Source organism: Scylla paramamosain, chromosome 29 (genome assembly GCF_035594125.1).
Source record: "Scylla paramamosain isolate STU-SP2022 chromosome 29, ASM3559412v1, whole genome shotgun sequence".
NCBI classification, from domain to species: domain Eukaryota; kingdom Metazoa; phylum Arthropoda; class Malacostraca; order Decapoda; family Portunidae; genus Scylla; species Scylla paramamosain.
In genome coordinates, this window is record NC_087179.1 from 11,783,100 (window position 1) to 11,803,673 (window position 20,574).

At 41.5% G+C, this 20,574-nt stretch overlaps 2 protein-coding genes and 1 long non-coding RNA gene across 3 annotated transcripts; 1 reads left to right on the plus strand and 2 right to left on the minus strand.

Moving 5' to 3' along the window:
* Window positions 1–1,352: 1,352 nt before the first annotated feature.
* LOC135115301 (probable glucosamine 6-phosphate N-acetyltransferase) lies at window positions 1,353–9,013 on the minus strand. Its single transcript, XM_064031906.1, is given in 6 exon segments — window positions 1,353–2,573; window positions 3,132–3,198; window positions 3,759–3,884; window positions 7,979–8,040; window positions 8,804–8,853; window positions 8,855–9,013. Coding segments are annotated over 6 exon segments (702 nt in total). The 5' UTR covers window positions 8,999–9,013; the 3' UTR covers window positions 1,353–2,320.
* Window positions 9,014–9,675: 662 nt separating this feature from the next.
* On the minus strand, window positions 9,676–12,925 carry LOC135115302 (uncharacterized). The gene is made up of 2 exons (XR_010275943.1): window positions 12,278–12,925; window positions 9,676–10,851 (listed from the first exon to the last, which is right to left on the minus strand). It is a non-coding gene; the product is annotated as an uncharacterized LOC135115302 (long non-coding RNA).
* A 5-nt stretch (window positions 12,926–12,930) lies between these two features.
* On the plus strand, window positions 12,931–20,537 carry LOC135115299 (probable cardiolipin synthase (CMP-forming)). Its single transcript, XM_064031903.1, has 7 exons — window positions 12,931–13,227; window positions 13,568–13,693; window positions 14,986–15,123; window positions 16,101–16,230; window positions 17,019–17,104; window positions 18,160–18,320; window positions 18,900–20,537. Exons 1-7 carry the CDS (start codon window positions 12,946–12,948, stop codon window positions 18,997–18,999), a joined length of 1,023 nt encoding a protein of 340 aa, XP_063887973.1. The 5' UTR covers window positions 12,931–12,945; the 3' UTR covers window positions 19,000–20,537.
* Window positions 20,538–20,574: the final 37 nt, after the last annotated feature.

Here is a 20,574-nt window from a genome sequence, read left to right on the forward strand (position 1 = left end):
AATACAATACTTGATGCCACCTTGCATAGAATGGCTAGCCAGACAATGCTCAGTGTTGAGACAGGGTTGGAGAGATACATTAAGATAGAATGAATGGATTGTCAATTACGGTGGAATGTTTGTTATGCTTTTAACAACTTACAGGAATAAGAAAATGCGAAATTACTTATGAAGGCACAGTGATTAGTGATGCTGCACCCCTGGCTGGGCAGATGGAGGTGCAGGGAGGTGTGTCGGAAGGTAGTGTGGAGGGACTGTGGGATTTGTGATGCTGCACCCCAGGTTGGACATATTGAGGTGTAGGGGGGTTGTGGTAAGGTAGTGTGGGGGTTATAGGATTAGTGATGCTGCAAGCCTGGCTCGACTGTCACTCCAGTCTTTGTCACACTACCTTCTGTCAGCGCGCAACTACACACCCCAATCTCGGCGGGTCACGTTGGTGTTGCTTCCCTCTGGCGCTGAGGAACTATCTTAAAGTAAACGTTTTCAGGAGTATTTTAGATATTTCTCACCTCTTCCCCACTTTATTTATTTTCTTAAATTGTCAAAAGTAAACATCCATATAATGTACATGTGCACAATGCCATTGCTGCACACACACACACACACACACACACACACTAACAAGTGCGGTATATAAGACATGTGAAAGATTAGTGAAGGATAAATGGCTGTAGTCCCTAAAGAAGAAAGTGAAGTGATGACAAAACAGTTTGGAGTTTGAAGAGGGAGGTGGTGTGTTATAAACTTGCTGAGTTTTTATTCGAGTGTTGGATATGAAACAAAAGAGAAATGGATAGGCAGACTGTGTATATTAGCATTTTCTTGTTTTTCCTCCTCCATTCCTTCTTTCTTTTTTCCTCTTCCTCTTATATTTTTTTTTCCATTTCTACTCATATCTAGACGCCTGAGTGTAGAGAAGAAACACCTGGAAAACACTGGAAATGACGTTAAACATTGACGAAGCGAGACTGGAGGTGACCTGTCTCAGATCCGATGACGTCACTTTTATTTACGTACATATTTAATTTCGAAATATTATTCTGTGGTTTTCTATTATAATTATTACACTTTACATTTCTGGACCATGCTTAGTTTCCAGGTTTAGACTAAATATACCAATTGTGTGAAATGAGTCTCATCCTCCCGATTGTCTTGATCACTCACTACACCTGCTACATAACCACGGGTGTTGTGCTTCTCTTCTCTTCTTCAGCTAACTCCTTTTACACAACCTGTCCATCTTCCCCTCGCTTCCCATTTACTCACTTCAAGCATTTTGGAGTATCACCGTAATATCGAAATTCCGAAAAAAAAAAAAAACGCAAAACGGGCGTAAATAAAACTCAGTCTTTAAGTGCGTTTTTACTTCAAAAGAGAGAAAAAAATTAAATATCAAGTATGTATATGTACATGAAATCACAGCTTTATGTACACACACACACACACACACACACACACACACACACACACACACACACACACACACACACACACACACACACACACACACACACACACACGAGGAGGAGGATGGAAGTAGATGCTGATATGTCCACTACAATACAGAGGAGAAAACAAGGAAAGGTTTTTTTTTATGAATAGCTCCTGGAAGAAACATACAGGTTAAAAGATAAGGAACCTACGGGTATTCTCTCTCTCTCTCTCTCTCTCTCTCTCTCTCTCTCTCTCTCTCTCTCTCTCTCTCTCTCTCTCTCTCTCTCCACTTTCATTCACACCAAGGCCAGTATTTTGAAACGCTTCGCTCTCTCATCAGGACTACGTATTATCACAGGCCAGAAATAATAATTCTCCAGCAGGTTTCCATGCCTGTTTTTCCCACTCACATTGCAAAATCCTTGTTAAACTATTACTGAAATCGTGAAAAACACCCCTGAAAATCTAAACTTCCACTAGGATCCGTTAAAAAGAGAAAATACGCGGAAACGTTTGAGAATGCGGCCACACAGCACACACATTATTGCACCCTAAACCTGGGATCAACCCTCGCATCACACCCGTATTCAGAAACGCCTTACTCTCTCGCCACGATTACGTTCAAAGGCCACAGAGATGACTTGAAGGGTTTTCAAGAGTGTTCCTTCTGTTTATTATGTAGAATACTTGTTAATCTGTCATTGTAAAAAAGTGAGAAAAAGAAACAAAGAAACAGCTTTTAAAAACCCATGCATCTTCGACTAAAGCCTTTTGAAAGCAGTGGAAGGTGTGGCGCGGAAGTGTTTCAGAATACGGGCTATGAAAATACAAAACAATGACACATTTCGTTGCATATTTGAACACCTACACCTATTCACAACCCTCAGAGATTCGAACTAGCAGTAGTAGCAGCAGCAGGAGCAGTAGTAGGAGTGCCGTTAGAGCAGGAGGCATCAGAGGGAATGCCGTTTGCAGAGGGGCAGGAGGCGGGGAAGCGGATGATCATAGTGTTGTCGTTGCCCGGCTCGCTGGCGTAGCCTAGTGAGGAGTAGAACTTCTTCATGTCGTCCCTGCAGTCGAGGCCAAGCTTGTAGCAACCTACGTGGCGCGCCAGAAGGTTGATGGTGGTGACGATGCTGCGAGGGAACAAGGCAATATGAGAACAAGAACAGATTGGATTGTTATGACGGAGAATTTGTTACATATATTTTTGTTGTATTTCTTATGGTTTGTATTATTTATTTATTATTTTCATTTATTTTTTATCTGTTTACTTATTATTTTCATTTATTTATTCACTTGTCTATCTATTTACTTCTTTATTCATTAACTTTATTTTTTGTATCATCACTGCAGTGCTGGAATGAGTGAAAAGAAACACACTGAGATAGCCTGGCCATACTCAAAGAATGAAGAGAGACGAACCTGTAAAGGAAATGCGAGTGAATGAAACGGAAGGTGTTATGAGAGGAAGGCCAGCTGGAAGACTAGCAGATAAGGTAAAAAAAAAAAAAATAAATAAATAAATAAATAAATACATGAAAGAGGTGCTGGTAAAGACAAAGCACTTGAAAAGGATGTGAATATACAGATAGGGAGAGATGGAAGGAAGACGTTAACGGAGTGGGCGAGGCGTCGGGACAGATGGACAGATAAAATAGATAATGTGCCACTGTAAGGGTTGCAGTACTCACAGTTTGCCCAGCTGCCTCCCGCGATACTGGTCACTCACCACCACGTCCTCCAGCCTGCCTCTCTGCGTGGGAGAAGGGAGAATGCAATGTTATGGCAGGGTCTTGTACTGGTTAGGTCATTCTTGTATAAGTATTGCACACACACACACACACACACACACACATAGAGAGAGAGAGAGAGAGAGAGAGAGAGAGAGAGAGAGAGAGAGAGAGAGAGAGAGAGAGAGTATTGCGTCACAGTGAAATACTTGTCTTAATGTTATCAGGTGGCACAAGATAGCGAGTGTTAATAATTGTCCACTGAAAGACGAGGTGACAGGAGAGAGAGAGAGAGAGAGAGAGAGAGAGAGAGAGAGAGAGAGAGAGAGAGAGAGAGAGAGAGAGAGAGAGAGAGAGAGAGAGAGAGAGAGAAAGTAAACTAATGAAGGGAGGATGAAATACATAAAAAAAAAAAGGGGGGAAGGAAAGAACAATAGGAAAACAAAATCAAGAAAGATTATAGATGAATGAAGAAATAGGAAGAAAAGAGGATGATAGAGAAAAAAAAAGAAGAACAAGTTTGATCAGAGAGAGAGAGAGGGGGGGGGAGCTCCAGCCAATCAGCCCCCTAGCCTCACTCACCGTAGCAACAACCGCGGATAAATTTGAGTTCACAGGCGAGGGTGGCCGAGGCGATCACCTTGCCTTGGTCCATGTCCTCCACCACTGTCACGTAGTAGTGGCCAGAACACCGCCGCATTGTCTCGAACCGCTCTGCAAGATTAGAACACGTCAGTAATGCATTTAGTACCTTCAGATAGCCCGATACTGCAAATTTATTGTGTTCTTAGGTTTTTTTGTGTGTTTAAATAATGTACCGTAACTGCTCTTGTAATGTTAGAATGATAGGCTGGATAATTCAGGATACTTCGTTACAGTGATTTTTCGTATGCAGTATTCTCTAATATTTGGGCGTTTATACTCTATGGTGAACTTCAAAGCTGTATTGGTTTTTCAAGGGTGTTTTTTTTTTTTTTTTTTATATCTTTCCAGTTAATAATTTAACAAGGATTGTACGCTTTTAACAGGCTTTAGAGGAATTGTTAGGATTTTCAGGAGTTTACCACCATTTTTAATATACGTAGTTTTTTTTTTTTTCAAGAATTCTATGGTATTAAGTTCTAATGGAAGTTATACAGGTTTTCAATGATGTTTCAGTGATTCCAAGTGATAGTTTAACGAGGATTATGCATCGCTAATGGGAAAAATAGCTATGAAAAAACCAGACTAATTATTTCAGTAGCCTTTGAAAATAGTCGTGATAAAAGAACAATAACAGCATCGCAATACAGCATACAGAAGGACACTTAGGATTTATAACTAATTTTATTGATAACAACATAAGAAAATAAACGAAGCTGCAAGAAGTCGTCACGTGCCAGTCATGTACGAAACTTTCCTGTCTATTTCCACCCATCATCCACCCACTGATACATTTATTGTTGTATATAGAAAGTATAACAATGGAAGATAGCGGACCTGCCGGCTTTTCCCTGAACAAAAGACTTATAGGAAACTTTTTACTGGAAAAAAAAAAAAAAAACCGCTCTCGGTCAGGCTGTTACAGGTGGTGGTGGTCTCTCTCTCTCTCTCTCTCTCTCTCTCTCTCTCTCTCTCTCTCTCTTCTCTCTCTCTCTCTCTCTCTCTCTCTTGCTTAAAACCTTCACTTTCAGCCTACTTGTTCGAACTACAAGCCCTGGCTTCGACTTTAAGAGAAAATTATTATTATTATTAGTAGTAGTATAATTAGTAGTAGTAGTAGTAGTAGTAGTAGTAGTAGTAGTAGTAGTAGTAGTAGTAGTAGTAGTAGTAGTGGTGGTGGTGGTGGTGGTGGTTGAACAATGACACCAGCAGAAGGAGAAGGAGGAGGAGGAGAGGAAGAAGAGCCTTATTCTATATCTATCCAGTTCCTCCCACACGTACATCACTAGTAGAGAGTAAATAGATGAACCCTTGTTATAGATGTCTTCTGGTACCTCTCTCTCTCTCTCTCTCTCTCTCTCTCTCTCTCTCTCTCTCTCTCTCTCTCTCTCCTCTCTTCTCTCTCTCTCTCTCTCTCTCTCTCCTCTCTTCGCCAGCAGGAATGTGTGGTTAGTGGTGATTGGTGGCAGTGTCATGCTCTATTTTCTACTAATCAAGGCGGCAACACTGAAGTAAACACAATTATTGGGCAACATCCGTCACTCGTGACAAGTTAGTTGCACGCACCCATAGACATTACGAGAGATCAAATTAACCAGCTTTCTCGCCCCTATCATTCCACGAGATTAATTACATGAACATTCCAGTCCCTTATCATTTCAAGAGATTAAATTCATAAGCGATCTCATAAATATGGTTGGTGACGAGCACTGACACGCCTTTAACCTTGCCACAGAGAGGATTGCATACTAGGGAAAGTGTTTGAGGTAGGGAAAGTGTTTGAGGGTCACTTATAGATGCTCCGCTGAAATGTTTGCAGTCAGTGAAACGTTTCCGGGTCTTCTCTCTACTGCTTTGAACTGGTTTTTATTGGGGGTTATTAGGGTTTTCAAGGGTTGTTTTCATGATTCCAATGATAATTCAACAAGGGTTCCACACACTGAACAGGCTCTTAATGGAAGATACTGGGATTTTCAAGAACGTTTCCATAATTCAAGGATTTTATACGTTGAACAGGCTCTAAGGGAAGATATTAGTATTTTCAAGTGTTTTCATGATAATACAAAGAGTTCAAGGATTCTGCATCAGGAAAGGAAAAAAAAAAACATCCATAAGAACCCGAATAACGATCTATGTGGCCTCTGTAAACACTGTGGTGAGACAGCGAGGCGTGTAACAATGACGAACCTAATAGAAGTAACATTTCCCACAGCTGTAGATAAGATGGATTCCTGGGAGAGCGAATTACCACGTCAGTGTGTGTGTGTGTGTGAAGCGGTAGTGAGTCGCTAAACCTAAGAAACCAGTCTACCTTGGCGACCGTCTAGTGCTCTCTCTCTCTCTCTCTCTCTCTCTCTCTCTCTCTCTCTCTCTCTCTCTCTCTCTCTCTCTCTCTCTCTCTCGTGCCTCCATACACTTCCTGGGCCTCTCCAACTCTCTCTCTCTCTCTCTCTCTCTCTCTCTCTCTCTCTCTCTCTCTCTCTCTCTCTCTCTCTGACTCGTAAGTAGTTCCTCTCTTACCTTCTCCTCGTTACATCACACTCACACACACACACACACACACACACACACACACACACACACACACACACACACACACACACACACTTCAAAAAAAAAAAAAAAACTAGTCAAATATACAAACAAGCCCATACAAGTCTGCTCGCTATAACACCACACACACACACACACACACACACACACACACACACACACACACACACACATTCCTACTTATAAACACTGAATATCTCTACTGAAAGGTCACAACCTGACCAGATTCACCGCTTCAATAGGCCTAAGTTGAAAATCGTGCAGGTACTGTGGAAGAGTGGATAAGGAAAGGAGTGGAGAGTGAAGGAGAGGTTAGGATGAGTGGGAAGTTAAGTGTGGAATGATTAGATTTCATGTGAGTGTGATGGAGTGGTCTTGGTGGGTGGGAAAACGGTGATAGAGTGGGTAAAATGAGAGGGAAGTGAGTGTGGAGTGATTTGAGGTGACGTGGGTGGGGTTCTGCTGGTCTGGGTGAGTGGGAAAAGGTGATGGAGTGGGTAAGATGAGTGAGGATGGATGATGAGGAATTCAAATGTGTAGGAGAAAGAATCGAAGGAGCGAGTGTGGATGGGTATAGAATGAATGGGTATTGAGTGTGGCTAAGGATGGTGAGGCTAAGCAGGGTAAGTGTGGTGGCATGTTCAGAAGAGGGAGCCTGGCTGGAGTGTGGCTACCCGGGCTGAGGTTTGGCGTCACATATAGCCTAGTCCGTTCCATGCAAACCAGGCTTGCCACACTCCTCGCCTTTTGAGACACATTGTGATTCCGTTGCGGCCTTTCATCTTGGCTACGTTTAAACAGGTGTAGTGTGAAGTTACTAGTGTTCAAGGGTGTTTTCATGATTCCAGTGATAGTTTAATGGGGTTTTAGCACTTTCAGTAGATTCTGGTTTGAAGTTACTGGTTGAAGTTAGAGTTATTCGTGTGTTCAAGGAAGTTTTCGTAATAATAATAATAACAGTTTAAGGCTTGACATTTTTAAACAAAGACTAGTTGAGGTTATTAATTTATTTACTTTTTTTTCGAGTGCTTTCGTGATTCCAGTGAGTTTATTTTTTTTTTTTTTTCACTCTTAACAGGTTATGGTAGTTGAAATTGCACGCGGTTCCAATAATAGTTCTTAGCAAAAGATTCTGCACTTCTAACTGGTTCTAGTTAAACTTACTGGTGTTTTTAAGGGCGTCTTCATGATTCTAGTGATAAAGGAACAAGTATTTTCCATCAATAATAAAAAAAAAAAGCGATAAAAAAACTAGACTAACCATCCATGTGGTCTGATGAGAAAACAAAGCACTTACGAATAGAACACATCTTTTAAAACCTTACCAGAAAGAGAGAGAGAGAGAGAGAGAGAGAGAGAGAGAGAGAGAGAGAGAGAGAGAGAGAGAGAGAGAGAGAGAGAGACGGACGTACTAAGATAACCAAGGATAGGCAAAAATAATCGAAAAAAAAACAGGGGGGAAACGGTATCACAAGGAAGTCATAAAGCAAGGTGAGGTGAGGTGAGGTGAGGTGAGGCTTCTTGCGTAACACACGGACAGGAAGGAGACAAGTTCACTGCTATAAAGGTCAGCCTGTACAAATAAGACGAGTGGTAGTACATGAGCCACATACCTTCAAACTGCTCCCTGGTGATGTCCCCAACCTTGGTGAGCTGAGCCAGGAGCTGAAGGAAAACCTGAAAGTGACGAGGGGCGACTGTTAGAGAGAGAGGAGAGAGAGAGAGAGTGAGAGAGAGAGAGAGAGAGGAGAGAGAGAGAGAGAGAGAGAGAGAGCTTACAGAGGAAATTTTAAAAGGCCCTTGCTCTTCATTACCTAAGAGGGGCACTGAGCTAGGGGAAAAAATAAACAAACATACAGAGATGACCGTCCCTAAAGAATGAATACTTCGCTATATATTTTTTTTTCTGTGGTCTTAACATCTTTCTAAATTTCTCTGCCACCATATGTCTCTCTCTCTCTCTCTCTCTCTCTCTCTCTCTCTCTCTCTCTCTCTCTCTCTCTCTCTCTCTCTCTCTCTCTCTCTCTCTCTCTCGTCTCTACTGGGGAAAGCTTGGAGAAGGAAGAAGAAGAGGGAGAAACATTAATTTGTTCGAGGAATAATAAGATGAAGAATTTTATTGTTTAATTTCATAATTTTGTCTTCTTCCCCTTCTCTTCTTCTCTCTTCCTTATTTTTTTCCCTCTTTTATTCATTTATAATTATCATAACACTTCATTCAATTTCCCACTCATTCATCTTATCAGTAGTGGATCTCTCTCTCTTCTCTCTCTCTCTCTCTCTCTCTCTCTTCTCTCTCTCTCTCTCTCTCTCTCTCTCTCTCTCTCTCTCTCTCTCTCTCTCTCTCTCTCTCTCTTATCCACTCAAATTTCACACAATATCGTCTCCCCATTCCTGCTTCATCCTTATCACAACTTCGCCACCTCAGCATTCCCTCACCTCTCTCATAGTCCCCCTTGCAGAGCGGCCTCACTCTCAGCCCCGGGCCCAGGCGACAAGGAGGTGACGCCGCCCTTCATGTGCGTCACGTCACCCCAGTCCAGCCCCGCCAGCAGCTTGGGGTCGTACAGCGGCACATCGGATGTCTCGGGGCCCACGCACACCCTGAGGGAAAGATTATCGTACTTAAGCATACTAAGCACTTGATACTAATACGGTAAGTATCTGGTTGAGCTTTTGACGAAGGGTTATCGTACTTAAAACATACTAAGCACTTAATATTAATACATGGATATCGGGGTGAAGTATTAGTGTATGATTATCGTACTGTAAACATACTAAACGCTTGATACTAATACATGGTAACTGGGTTGATGGTATTGAGAGGGGTACCGTACTTAAGCGTGTTTTTTTTTTTTATGATTCTAGCGTCAGGTTAACAAGATTTCTACATTATCAGCAGGAGAGAAATGCTCTTGAGATCGCGGCTGACCATCTCTGTGGCCTTTGAAAATAGTCGTGGTGAGAGAGCAAAGCGTTTCTAATCACTGGCTTAAGTATAACCATTATGTCTACCAGTAACACACTCATACAAGACGCAAGCAAGGCAAGCAAGCAATAGAAAACGGGCGTGTATGATTACCCTGCGCAACGCCCTACAGTTCACGATACGGAAACACGGAAATAAACATCGCGATTACCACCTGTGCATCCACCTTTCCTCCACAGCCATAGCGATACACATGACAGGTGACGCGCAGATAAGCACCTGTGTATTTGCCTGCCTTAACACACTGACACGCGGGGATTTAAGCTTTCAAGGCCTTACGAGGAATGTGGGTCAGTGGTTTATGAGAGAGAGAGAGAGAGAGAGAGAGAGAGAGAGAGAGAGAGAGAGAGAGAGAGAGAGAGAGAGAGAGAGAGAGAGAGAGAGAGAGAGAGAGAGAGAATTCATAGCCTAGTAATGAACGGAATGTAGCTTTCCTATGTTGATGTCTGCTATATGTAACAACAGATATTCTAATTTATCGTTTTCCTTAATTGCAAAAATTCAGAACGGAGTGAAGATACTTAGCTGTGTTAACGAATATGTAATACATGTAAAAAATTATGTATGCTCTACATTACGCAAAATACAGCGGAAGGAAGAAAAACTTTGCCTTAATTTTAAGAGGAACATAAGTTGCAGTGAATTTAAAAGCAAGATATGTTTATGGCAAAAAAACAAATAAATAAATAAATAAATAATAATAATAATAATAATAATAATAATAATAATAATAATAATAATAATAATAATAAACATACATAGAACGTACATTATTAGTCAAATTAAGCAAGAACTTTAAGCGTATAACAAAACAAAACACACAGCACAAGACGAGGCTAAGTGAATCACGAAACAAAAACAACACACTCGCCAGTCGAAGAGGTAAAAAATTCAGAAACGTGTACTAAACCTACAACAAAACAAGCCACTCATCACCTCAACACAAAAAAAACTACGAGAAGGTAACCAAAAGACAAAACACCATAAGAAAAGCAACTCAATATATTCACCTCTAAAACCAACAACACGCACCACAGGAACAAGAGACGAAGCAACAGAAAGTTAACCAAGAAGGAAAGCAAGGAAAGGGAAAGCAACACTCACCACATCCACATCTAGCTATCGCAAAATAAAACACAAAACACACATTACCTAAACACAAAAACTACCTAAAGTCAACCAAAAACACATACACGATAACACAACACCAACATTCACCTCTATAACACACACACACACACACACACACACACAAACGCAACGCCAAGTCAATCCACACACACACACGCACCACAACACCACACAACACTCACCACAACACCACACAACACTCACCACAGTCACATCAGGAGCACCCATGTTGCCAGGAGGAGGAAGGAACAGCCCAGCAGTCAACACAGCAGCTCGTCTTGCAGTCCTTTACTTCACCACACCACGCGTCTGGCTCACTACTGCTGCTGGCTGTACGGTGCTCTCGCCTCACCTGCCTCACCTCACCTGTACAGCCACGGGGAAGGTATGTCTGAGCCAGCGAAAGTGAGTTGCCAATGCGGGATTCTAAAACCTAACACGTCTACCTTTCGTTACCTAATTTCCCACTCGTATGGTGAGGAACGAATGGTGTAAGTGTGGAAATAAACACCACGAGGTTCTGAGGTAGTAATGTGTTGACTGAGAGGTGTTTAAATAGTGAAGAGATGCAATTCACAAGCCAACTTTAGTAAGTGTTCCTTACCTTAATGTCAGCACCACATGGCCTTGAGTCCCGTTAACTTGCAGTAAGCCTGTATTTCCGCCTGTCGCGCGCTAGACTGAGTACCCAGACAGATGCGCGAACCTCAGAAACTTCCCTACCTATCCCTCCTGCACCTGTGACTCTAGCGGACAGGTGAGCGCGCATTCCCAGGTGTTGTTATTGCAGGACCTTTAAGTGTTAGGTTTAAAGATGGCAGACAGGGCGAGACGAGGTGAGACAGGCCGGGTAGCTGAGTCCAGAGTCCAGACAGTCCTGTGAGGTGGACGTTTGGACTTTGTTGTTCTGATTTCTTATAGCTTTTATTTCATTTATTATTATTATCATTATTATTATTATTATCGTTATCATCATCATCATCATCATTTCATTTATTTATTTTTCTTTACTGTTGGTGGATGTGAGTCCACTGACAAACTCTCTCTCTCTCTCTCTCTCTCTCTCTCTCTCTCTCTCTCTCTCTCTCTCTCTCTCTCTCTCTCTCTCGTTCTAATTATATAATACCTAAAAGGGCACCAGTTCCAATCTGGTAAAATTCTCTAACATGTACTACTGCATGTAAACTGTTAATGTAGAACTACTTGTCCTGGCCTCTTGGTCCACTTCCTCTCTCTCTCTCTCTCTCTCTCTCTCTCTCTCTCTCTCTCTCTCTCTCTCTCTCTCTCTCTCTCTCTCTCAAACAAGTACTATATATTCTCACATGTTTATAAGTTACTATTTCTGCCAGGCCATCATTGTTACATATTATAATGACACATTTTAAAATTTGCGTTTCTTTCGTATCGTTTTGTGTCTATATTGTTATATATTTGTTCTACTATATTTCTACGCCTTCTATACATCATTTATGTCTACTATGTTTTGTTTTTTTTAATATGGCTTAAAATCCACATCTACATTTTATCAGAAAATGCATAAAAAAATATTAAAAAAACCTGCTCAGATTATTGTAATTATATTCACAAAGGTATATAATGAAATATTCTTTAATATATCATCTTAGGCTAATAAGTCACTAAAATAAAAACAGCTGATACATGAAGCGTCTTACAACCACAGACAGCTTTTGGCTGCACTGAAATTAAAACTTCCGAAAAAAATAAAATAATAATAATATTAATAATAATCCCAAAACTCACTGAAGAAGACGAAACCAAATGAAATACTTGCCTGTAAGGTGCGACAACTAGCCTGGGTGACCTTGAGGGCGGCGGGGCAGCAGTGGGCGGCCTACAGGTGGGCCGCCAGTGTGGCGTGGCAGAGCTCAGCTGATGCTAAATCGATACCGGACACGTTGTCAGTGTTTCCTCCATCCCTTGGCGTCATCTGGGCGGTATTTTTTCTGGTCCCTGTACTATGTCATTCTCTACCTCAGCACTTTACGATATGTTCAGATAAATTCCACTGTCTATAGTCTCTGCGTGATACATACTGTGCATCGTTCAACCCTCGCTAGTCTGTCACATTGCCTCCACCGTCTGAAATGTAAACACAGCCTCCCCGCCCCCAAACCCTCCCAATCGCTCACAGAGGCCGCGGGGCTATAAACTATTTACAACCGTCCACTGTATATTTATGCTACTCATATTTAATGACTATATTCGCCTGATTTTATGCAATGATATTTTTTTCAAAAAATTTATGTGTTTTCTTTTTTTTTAGATAACAAGTTAGAGATTGACAGACAAACAATAAGTAGCTGGAAAGACAAGCTATAATATATAATAATTTAGATTATAAAACATTCTAAAGTTTAAATATGGTCCCATGCGTCAAATAAAATATAACTAGACGAGTAGGAGAAAATTGAGGAAGTAAACAAACCATGGGTCTCTAGAATGAAGATGGCCTCTGCCATTCTGCGGCAGAAGCTTGTCGGTGGCCGCTATTTTCGCCTCGCGACTGTGCACAACATTTACAGAATCCTCCAGCCGACCAGACACAGTGCCAGCCTGAGCCCTGGTGTGGGTGTGCAGGCGTCCAGAGTGTGGGTGGGCAGCGGCTGGACGGGGGTGTGTGGAGAGCAAGCTGTGGGCAGCCGGGCCTCGTGCGTGCCTCAAGACCCGCGGCGCTATGTGTACCGCTGGCTGGTGACCTCCGAGGACCATGACAAGGCCACGGTGGGTCACCAAAATCTTGACAGCACCTCACACTCACACATTCACACTACAGGTCTTGTGTCGCGTCTGTCATTAGCCAACCATGGAGTTGTTATTAAAGTTCGTTAGACAGTGAACCCTTCATTGGTCCTTGTCTGCTTTGTTGGGTTTGTGCTGCATCTGTCATTGGCGAGTCACTACACATCGACACGAGTGCCTTAAAGCCTTGTAGCCTTGAAAAATATGGCTACATTAACCTATGCTTAAAAACCACCCATTCAAATCATTTTAAAACTTTGTCTTGTCACAATAGTCAGTAGTCAGTGTCTATTGAGTAACTGACTTCACTGTTGCCCTGCAGAGTTTAGCATCATGGCAGGTGAAGGTGAAGGAGTCCACCAAGATCAAGGAGGCGGGGCAGGACCTCCTGGAGGACTTCAAGGAGACCCGGGCTAAAGTGAAGGAGAAGATGGACGAGATTGTGGAGGTGAGACTGAGAGGTGGCGGTAGACAGTTTGATTTGTAAGGTGTCTGACTGCCAAAATATAATCAGTCTCTTTTCTTTTTATATGTGTAATAGGACCTTTGACTAGCAGCAACAAAATTTAAAAAAAAGAAGAAAAAAAAAGTGATTGTGTGACTTAAGAAAACAATCTAAAAGCAAATTCAAGATTACATTATGGCATCATCATGTTATTCCTATTGTTATCAGATGGTGAACTTAGCAGTAAATTAGGTATATGAATAGATAAGAAAGGGTGGTATTGATAGTAGTAATAATAATTGTTAGGTAATACAGTAAAGCCTTAATATATCAGACCCTGTTATATCAGATTTTGCATTGAACAGACATGTATGTCCTGCAGACCATCGATCTGATTTATTAGACAAAGGTCTGATAAATCAAAGGTGAAACGTCCATTTAGTGGCAGTGGCAGCGAGGGAGTGAGTGAGTGAGGAAGGGAGGGTGTGAGAGTGTGGGTGGTGGTGGAGGTGGTGGTGAGTGCACACCACACCCACACACTATCTGTCTGAGTTAGTCTCACAGCAGCAGTTGTTGTTAGAGATTGTGGCACTCCTGATCACTCACCTCCCCTCGATCAAGGTGGCATTGCTGCTTTTATCGGATGTTTGACTTTATCGTCGGTGGCTTCCCTCCCAATTAGTCCGATGTAATGAGGGTATACTGTAATTATTGTTCCTGACATCAACAACATCTTGATAATGTATTGGCTGGTGTACTTAGCCTTACAAACAATAAATCAGGTGTGTGCTAATGAAATATATGTGTAGATCAACAAGAGTGGTAGTAATATCATCAGTAGCATCTTCATAATATATTGGTATGCACAGCTCACCCACACAAGGAGTAAATTAGGTATAAGGAAAATATATAGATAAACAGGAGTGACAGTAATAGTAATAATAATAGTAACAGTTTGGTAATGATGATGGCAGATTCATTATACACTGTAGTACTCAGTTTTAGGTTCAAGTGATGTTTAAGAGACTTGTTTGGTCGGTCCTTCAGTTTTTTATACCTCTTCTTACATACCAAAATTTTGAAGTGTCCTCTATTTTCTCATTTAAAGAAGAACTAAAGCCACAGTTTCATATAATACTTCCATTTTTCCCAGCACACAGCAAGCTCAGTGACATAAGAAAGCAGCAGTTTAAGGTGTGGAAGGCAAATACACACTACCTAACAAATTTTTCTCTTTCTCCATAAGGGCATTGTAGTTTTATACATTCTGTTCATCCGAGTCTGTCTTCTTGCAGCGTGAAAACATCTGGACTGTGCCAAACCTGCTGTGTGTGAGTCGCATTGCCCTGTCCCCCTACCTGTGCTACCTGGTGCTGGTGGCTGACCACCAGTGGGCACTGGGGCTTTTCCTCATGGCTGGTGCTACTGACATGGTGGGTGGTGTTGCCTCACCATGTAATACAGTAAAATCCCTCTTATCCGGCATCAATGGGACCGCCAACATGCCGGATACTTGAATAGAAGTGAAATTATGTCCACAATCACCACCCTACACTCACGCATCTTACCATAACAAAGATCAGCTAATCTTAATCAGCAGCTGATCTGATCAGCTGCTTAAGTGTAAGCACAACACGCTTCCTCTTTTCTACAACTTTAGGCATGATGAAGGCGTCAGCCGATAAACAGTGCACACGCGGGACTGAGTCACTGAGTAAACACAGTGCAGTGGGCCGCGGGTGGCGCGAAGCAGTGCGCTCTGGTGGCGAGGGGACAAAGTATGCCTTGCGTGGGAATTTTAATCGATTTTATGAGCACACATTGATTTTTTATTGATTTTAAGGCTCGGGGAAAAATGTGCCGGATACTTGAAGCTGCTAGATACTTGAATGCCGGATGAGAGGGATTTTACTGTATGTGGACATTCTAACCCTTTCAACCAGTATGACTTCTCTGGTGAAGACATAGTGTATAATTTAGCAAGACACTATTGAGAGTAAAAGGAGTGGTCTAGTTTGGCCTTTTAGTGTCAGTGATTTAATTTTTATTCAGTAAATATGTGTATTGTTACTGAAATGCAGAAGTGTGTGATTTAATTATCCAACACAACATTTGTGTTCAGATCCCTGTAGTGGTAGACTGCTGTGGTAATGGCTACATTTATCTTAGTGTTTCCTGCTACAGCAATACACACTCACTTCTGTTGTAATGTGTTCCTGTAGAAGTCAAACTGAGATTAATTTGGTGAACCACATGACAAAACACCTTAGGGAATCAGTATATAAATATCTGTTGTTGTGTTGCATTTTGTTTTAACTTTTATCATACCAAAAAAAATAAAGTACATAGCACACACTGCCATATGGCATAGTTACCGTGCCAGAATAAGTCAATCATTCTTAACTCACAGCTGGATGGATGGATTGCCCGAACCTTCCCCAGCCAGGCGTCAAACTTAGGCAGCTTCCTGGATCCCCTGGCTGACAAGGTGCTGGTGGCCATGCTATTCCTATCCCTCACCTACATGGACCTCATTCCCTGTGAGTCTAGAAGTCTTGTTGGTGATAAATAACAACCTGTCTATCTATTTCTGTGTTGCACCTCTTACAATAATATCCATTAGGGGGTGGACATGGCAGAAGAGCCTCCATCCCTCCATATCCAGACATTTTCTTCTTACTTGTTGAAACACTTGTCCTCTACTAACACATGTTTCACAAAATATACTCCTTTACCCTGTCCTATCTTCCAAAATACTTTTCTGCTACTTGCACCTTCATTTTCTTTAGTATATGTGTTCTTTTACATACTGTTTGCTCTTTTATCCTCTCAACATGGCCATACCATCTTAGCTTGTTTCTTTTCACCCACTTCATTGCTCCACAATTTATACTTCTTGCATGGATGTTCATCTCTCATACACACTTTCATTGCTGTCATCCTCCTATCTTGTCACTTCATGCATCCCTCTCAAACCAGTATATTGCATACTTTCAGTCATTGCACCTCTTCAGCATTCAGGTCTCTGCATGAATATTATTCCTTAAACATCTTTTTACATCTACAGATGTTTCTCCTTTGTGTGATCAAATGACGTGGCTACTCTTCACAACCCTCTCTCTTATCTCCATCCATCTCTTACATGTTTACCCAACTTTGCTCTTGGATACTTCAACTCATACCTGTTCTCTCTCCCCTAACCACCTCACACCTGCCCTCAGCTCCCTCGCTCACTCTTTAAGGTATCCTAAAATCACACACCCACAGTTCTCTTATTTTTCCAAGGTTTATCTTCATCTTCAATCTCAGACACACTCTCTCCCCACAGTGCCACTCACGGGCCTCATCATCTACCGTGACGTGCTCATTGTTGGCGGGGCGTCCTACGTGCGCTACAAGAGTCTTCCTCCCCCAGTGAGTAGAGGGGCGGCTCACATGCTTCTTGGCTTAGTCACTCATTAAGTTCACAGCTACAAAGGTCAGCCTGAAGGAAGAAAAGTGGGAAAGATTAGATCAGGATCACATATCTTCAAACTTCTCTCTGACTGCTTATCCAGGCAAGGTGTTGTAGGAGGTCTGAGTTGTGACTGGTTAGTGTTGGAGAGAGAGAGAGAGAGAGAGAGAGAGAGAGAGAGAGAGAGAGAGAGGGATAGATAGGCAGGTATTCATAAGGTGACTTGAAGATTGACAGAGAACAGTGACAGATACATTAAGTTTTAGATGTCATAGTCAGGATTTTAAGAATATTGCTATTATTCCTGACTGCTTATCTGGGCAAGGTGTTGTAAGAAGTCTGAGTTGTGACTGGTTAGTGTTAGAGTGAGAGAGAGATAGTTAGATAAGCAGGTATTCATAAGGTAATTTGAAGATTGACAGAAAACAGTGACAGATCCATTAAGTTTTAGATGTCATAGTCAGGATTTTAAGAATATTCATTTCCTATTTCAGTTATTATTGTTACAAAGTTAGAGTACAGAACACAGCAAACAGGAAGACAGTCAGTCCATCAGACAGACAAATTTGCCTTCCAGCATCTGTCACTTCTATTTTCATCAAATGTTATAAAGTTTGGATAGAAAGATGAACCAAATAAGCCAAGAAGACAGATAGGCAGCCCAAGAACAGACACATAGAAATCAACTCTTTGCCATCTCAGCTAACGTGCCTCCATGTTGGATTTCTCTGGTTAATGTTTTTCAGTAGTGGCAAAGTAGCAGACTGATTGATTGATTTTATTTCTATTTCTTTATTCTATTTTTATTAATTGATTTGCTTTTCATTTTATATATATATATATTATTTTTTTGTGCACTTAGCCAGCCTCCTTCACTTATAAAAAAATTTGTGTACATTGCTCTCAGTTTTTCAGTGCACAGATTTTAGATAATGAAAAAAAACATAAAGAATATAGGTAGGCAGCAAACAATCACACTGACAGAGAAAGATTGACATCATGGTCGTTGCTCCAGCGCACACTCTTCCGCTACTTTGACGCGTCGCACGCCACGGCTCGTCTTGCCCCGACAGCCATCAGCAAGTTCAACACTGCCGTCCAGCTGAGCCTCATCACTGCCGCCCTGGCCGCACCCATCTTTGCCCTCACTGACCATGTCGCCTTCAAAGCACTCTGGTAGTATTACTGTTGTGGTTTTGTTGTGGCTGGCTGTGATATGCCTAAGCTCCTAGGATGTAGCACAGTGATCCTCTAGACTGTCCCTTTCTACCATGGGTTGATGGGTCTAAGAGAGTGAATGATGTGCATGTGAGATTATGGTGCTTTGTCTAGGCCATCCTCTGTTTGATTGCCACCCTGATATATGCATAGATGGACATCCAGTTGGGCCATATCTGTGTAATGAAACTCATCTGTTCTTACTCCCTCATCCCTTGCAGTGTGGTAGTGAATGGGGTCATGATAATTTCTCATAAAGGATTACACGTGTGAGAGACGTAGAGGCCAGGTGCATGCCAGGTGTGCAGAAGGGAGAGTTTAGCATAAGGAGAATTGATGTTCTTTGTGGTCACTCCCATGAGGCATCAGAGGGAGTTTCAAGACAGTTATCCACTAATTTTTTGGGATGATCCTTTTAACTTTTCTTTTGAGACTTGCACCTCATTAGCTCTTTTTGTTGCCCTTGTGTTCCTCTTGCATAAAAAATAATTTAATTGAAATGAGAGATAAATAATTATTTTTGTGTTCCCCTGGCAGGTGGTTGACAGCAGCTACAACACTCAGCTCAGGACTCAGCTACATCTTCTCCAGGGACACCTACAAGTTTCTCAGGACCATGGACAAGCCAGCTGAGTAGTGTGTGTGTGTGTGTGGGATATAGGTGTCTGAATTTATACTTGAAAATTACTGGAAGAATGGAGAGAATTACAGCATTTTGCCACTTTCATTAGTATGATGGTGGCATTGTAATAAACGATATGCTGGAAAGTACAGATGTTAATTACAGATAAATGTGTTGTGTGTGTGTGTGTTCATTATTCAAACATATATGCAAATCAACCCAGCAAACAATGTCAAACAATTTCTTACACAAATACTGCCGTGAATGTAGAATATTTTTGCTAACGTAACAATTGTGACAGGTTTCCACAAGTGTGTGCAGGAATTTTCATAATGCCTCCCTCCTGTATGAAATTGGTGTGTGTCCTGCATCTGGGAGAGAGTTCCCATGAGATATAGAACACAAAACCCTGTGAAAAGGACCAGGGAGAACCACCAACTCTATATTAACACAGGAGAGACTATGGAAGAATGATTTATCTATACCTTCCAACTTTACTCTTACTCTCTTCTTTGACTTGATCAGCCAAAATCCTTGGCTCTCAACATACACAACAAAAACCTTGTGGGAAAGCCTGAGCTTACCTGTGACCTTCCTGAGGAGCTTAGGACTATTCTACCAGACAGCCTCAGGGACATCTACTGCTAGTACACTACAAAAATTCACACAGTACATTTAATCTCTATGTATTCATATACCAGGCCAGCAATCCCACACAAGGTAGCCCAGACAAAGCACCACACACTTGTACACACATCTGATACTTTTAATACTAAGGATAAACTTGCTATATGGTCTGTTTGAGTCAGTTTATTCACATACACACTCGTCCTTCAGCTCCTAATATCTTGTGTGGCCCCTTCTGCTTATCTTCCAGATTTGTAGTGATGCTTCCCAGTGTCTTAGTATCTCAATTTTGTCTCTGTTTCCTTGCAAGTTATAACGACACAACTGCCAAGTTTTATATAGAATTCGTAGGTGAGCATATTTTGTGGTGTTAATGTTATTCCAGATTATGTAGGGAAGACATTTATATGTAATGGGGGAAAATTATTGTTTTTACTTAGTTCTCTGCTGATATGAGAGAAAACCAAGAGCAGAACTACATCAGGTGAATCAAGTATCAGTATGGATAAAGGACCAATGGGTGTCTGAGGAAGTGTAGGAGTGGGAGATGTGAGAGTGGCAGGAATGTTTTGTCTGGCAGGTGACTGTGGGGATCGTGGAAATGTAAACACTAAGATGCAGTTGTAGTTTCTTGACTATGTGAGTTGTTAGGTTTGTACAGTGTGTGTGTGTGTGTGTGTGTGTGTGTGTGTGTGTGTGTGTGTTAGAAGTTTGTGCCTTTGTTTTAGCTGTTGAGGTGAGATGGAGAGTTGTTAGTTAGGGACTGTTACTTGTTAGCATCCATGAATGTGTGGGTGTGAGTGTACATAATGTAATTTGTGTATATAGCAGTACAGAATGACCATTGGCTGTGTGTACATACATTTGTATTGTAACAAATTTCCAATAATTATTTAATAAAAAAAATTTACAAAAAATACATTTGTCTCCATGTGTGATTCTCAACCTGTTGTTGCTTGAATC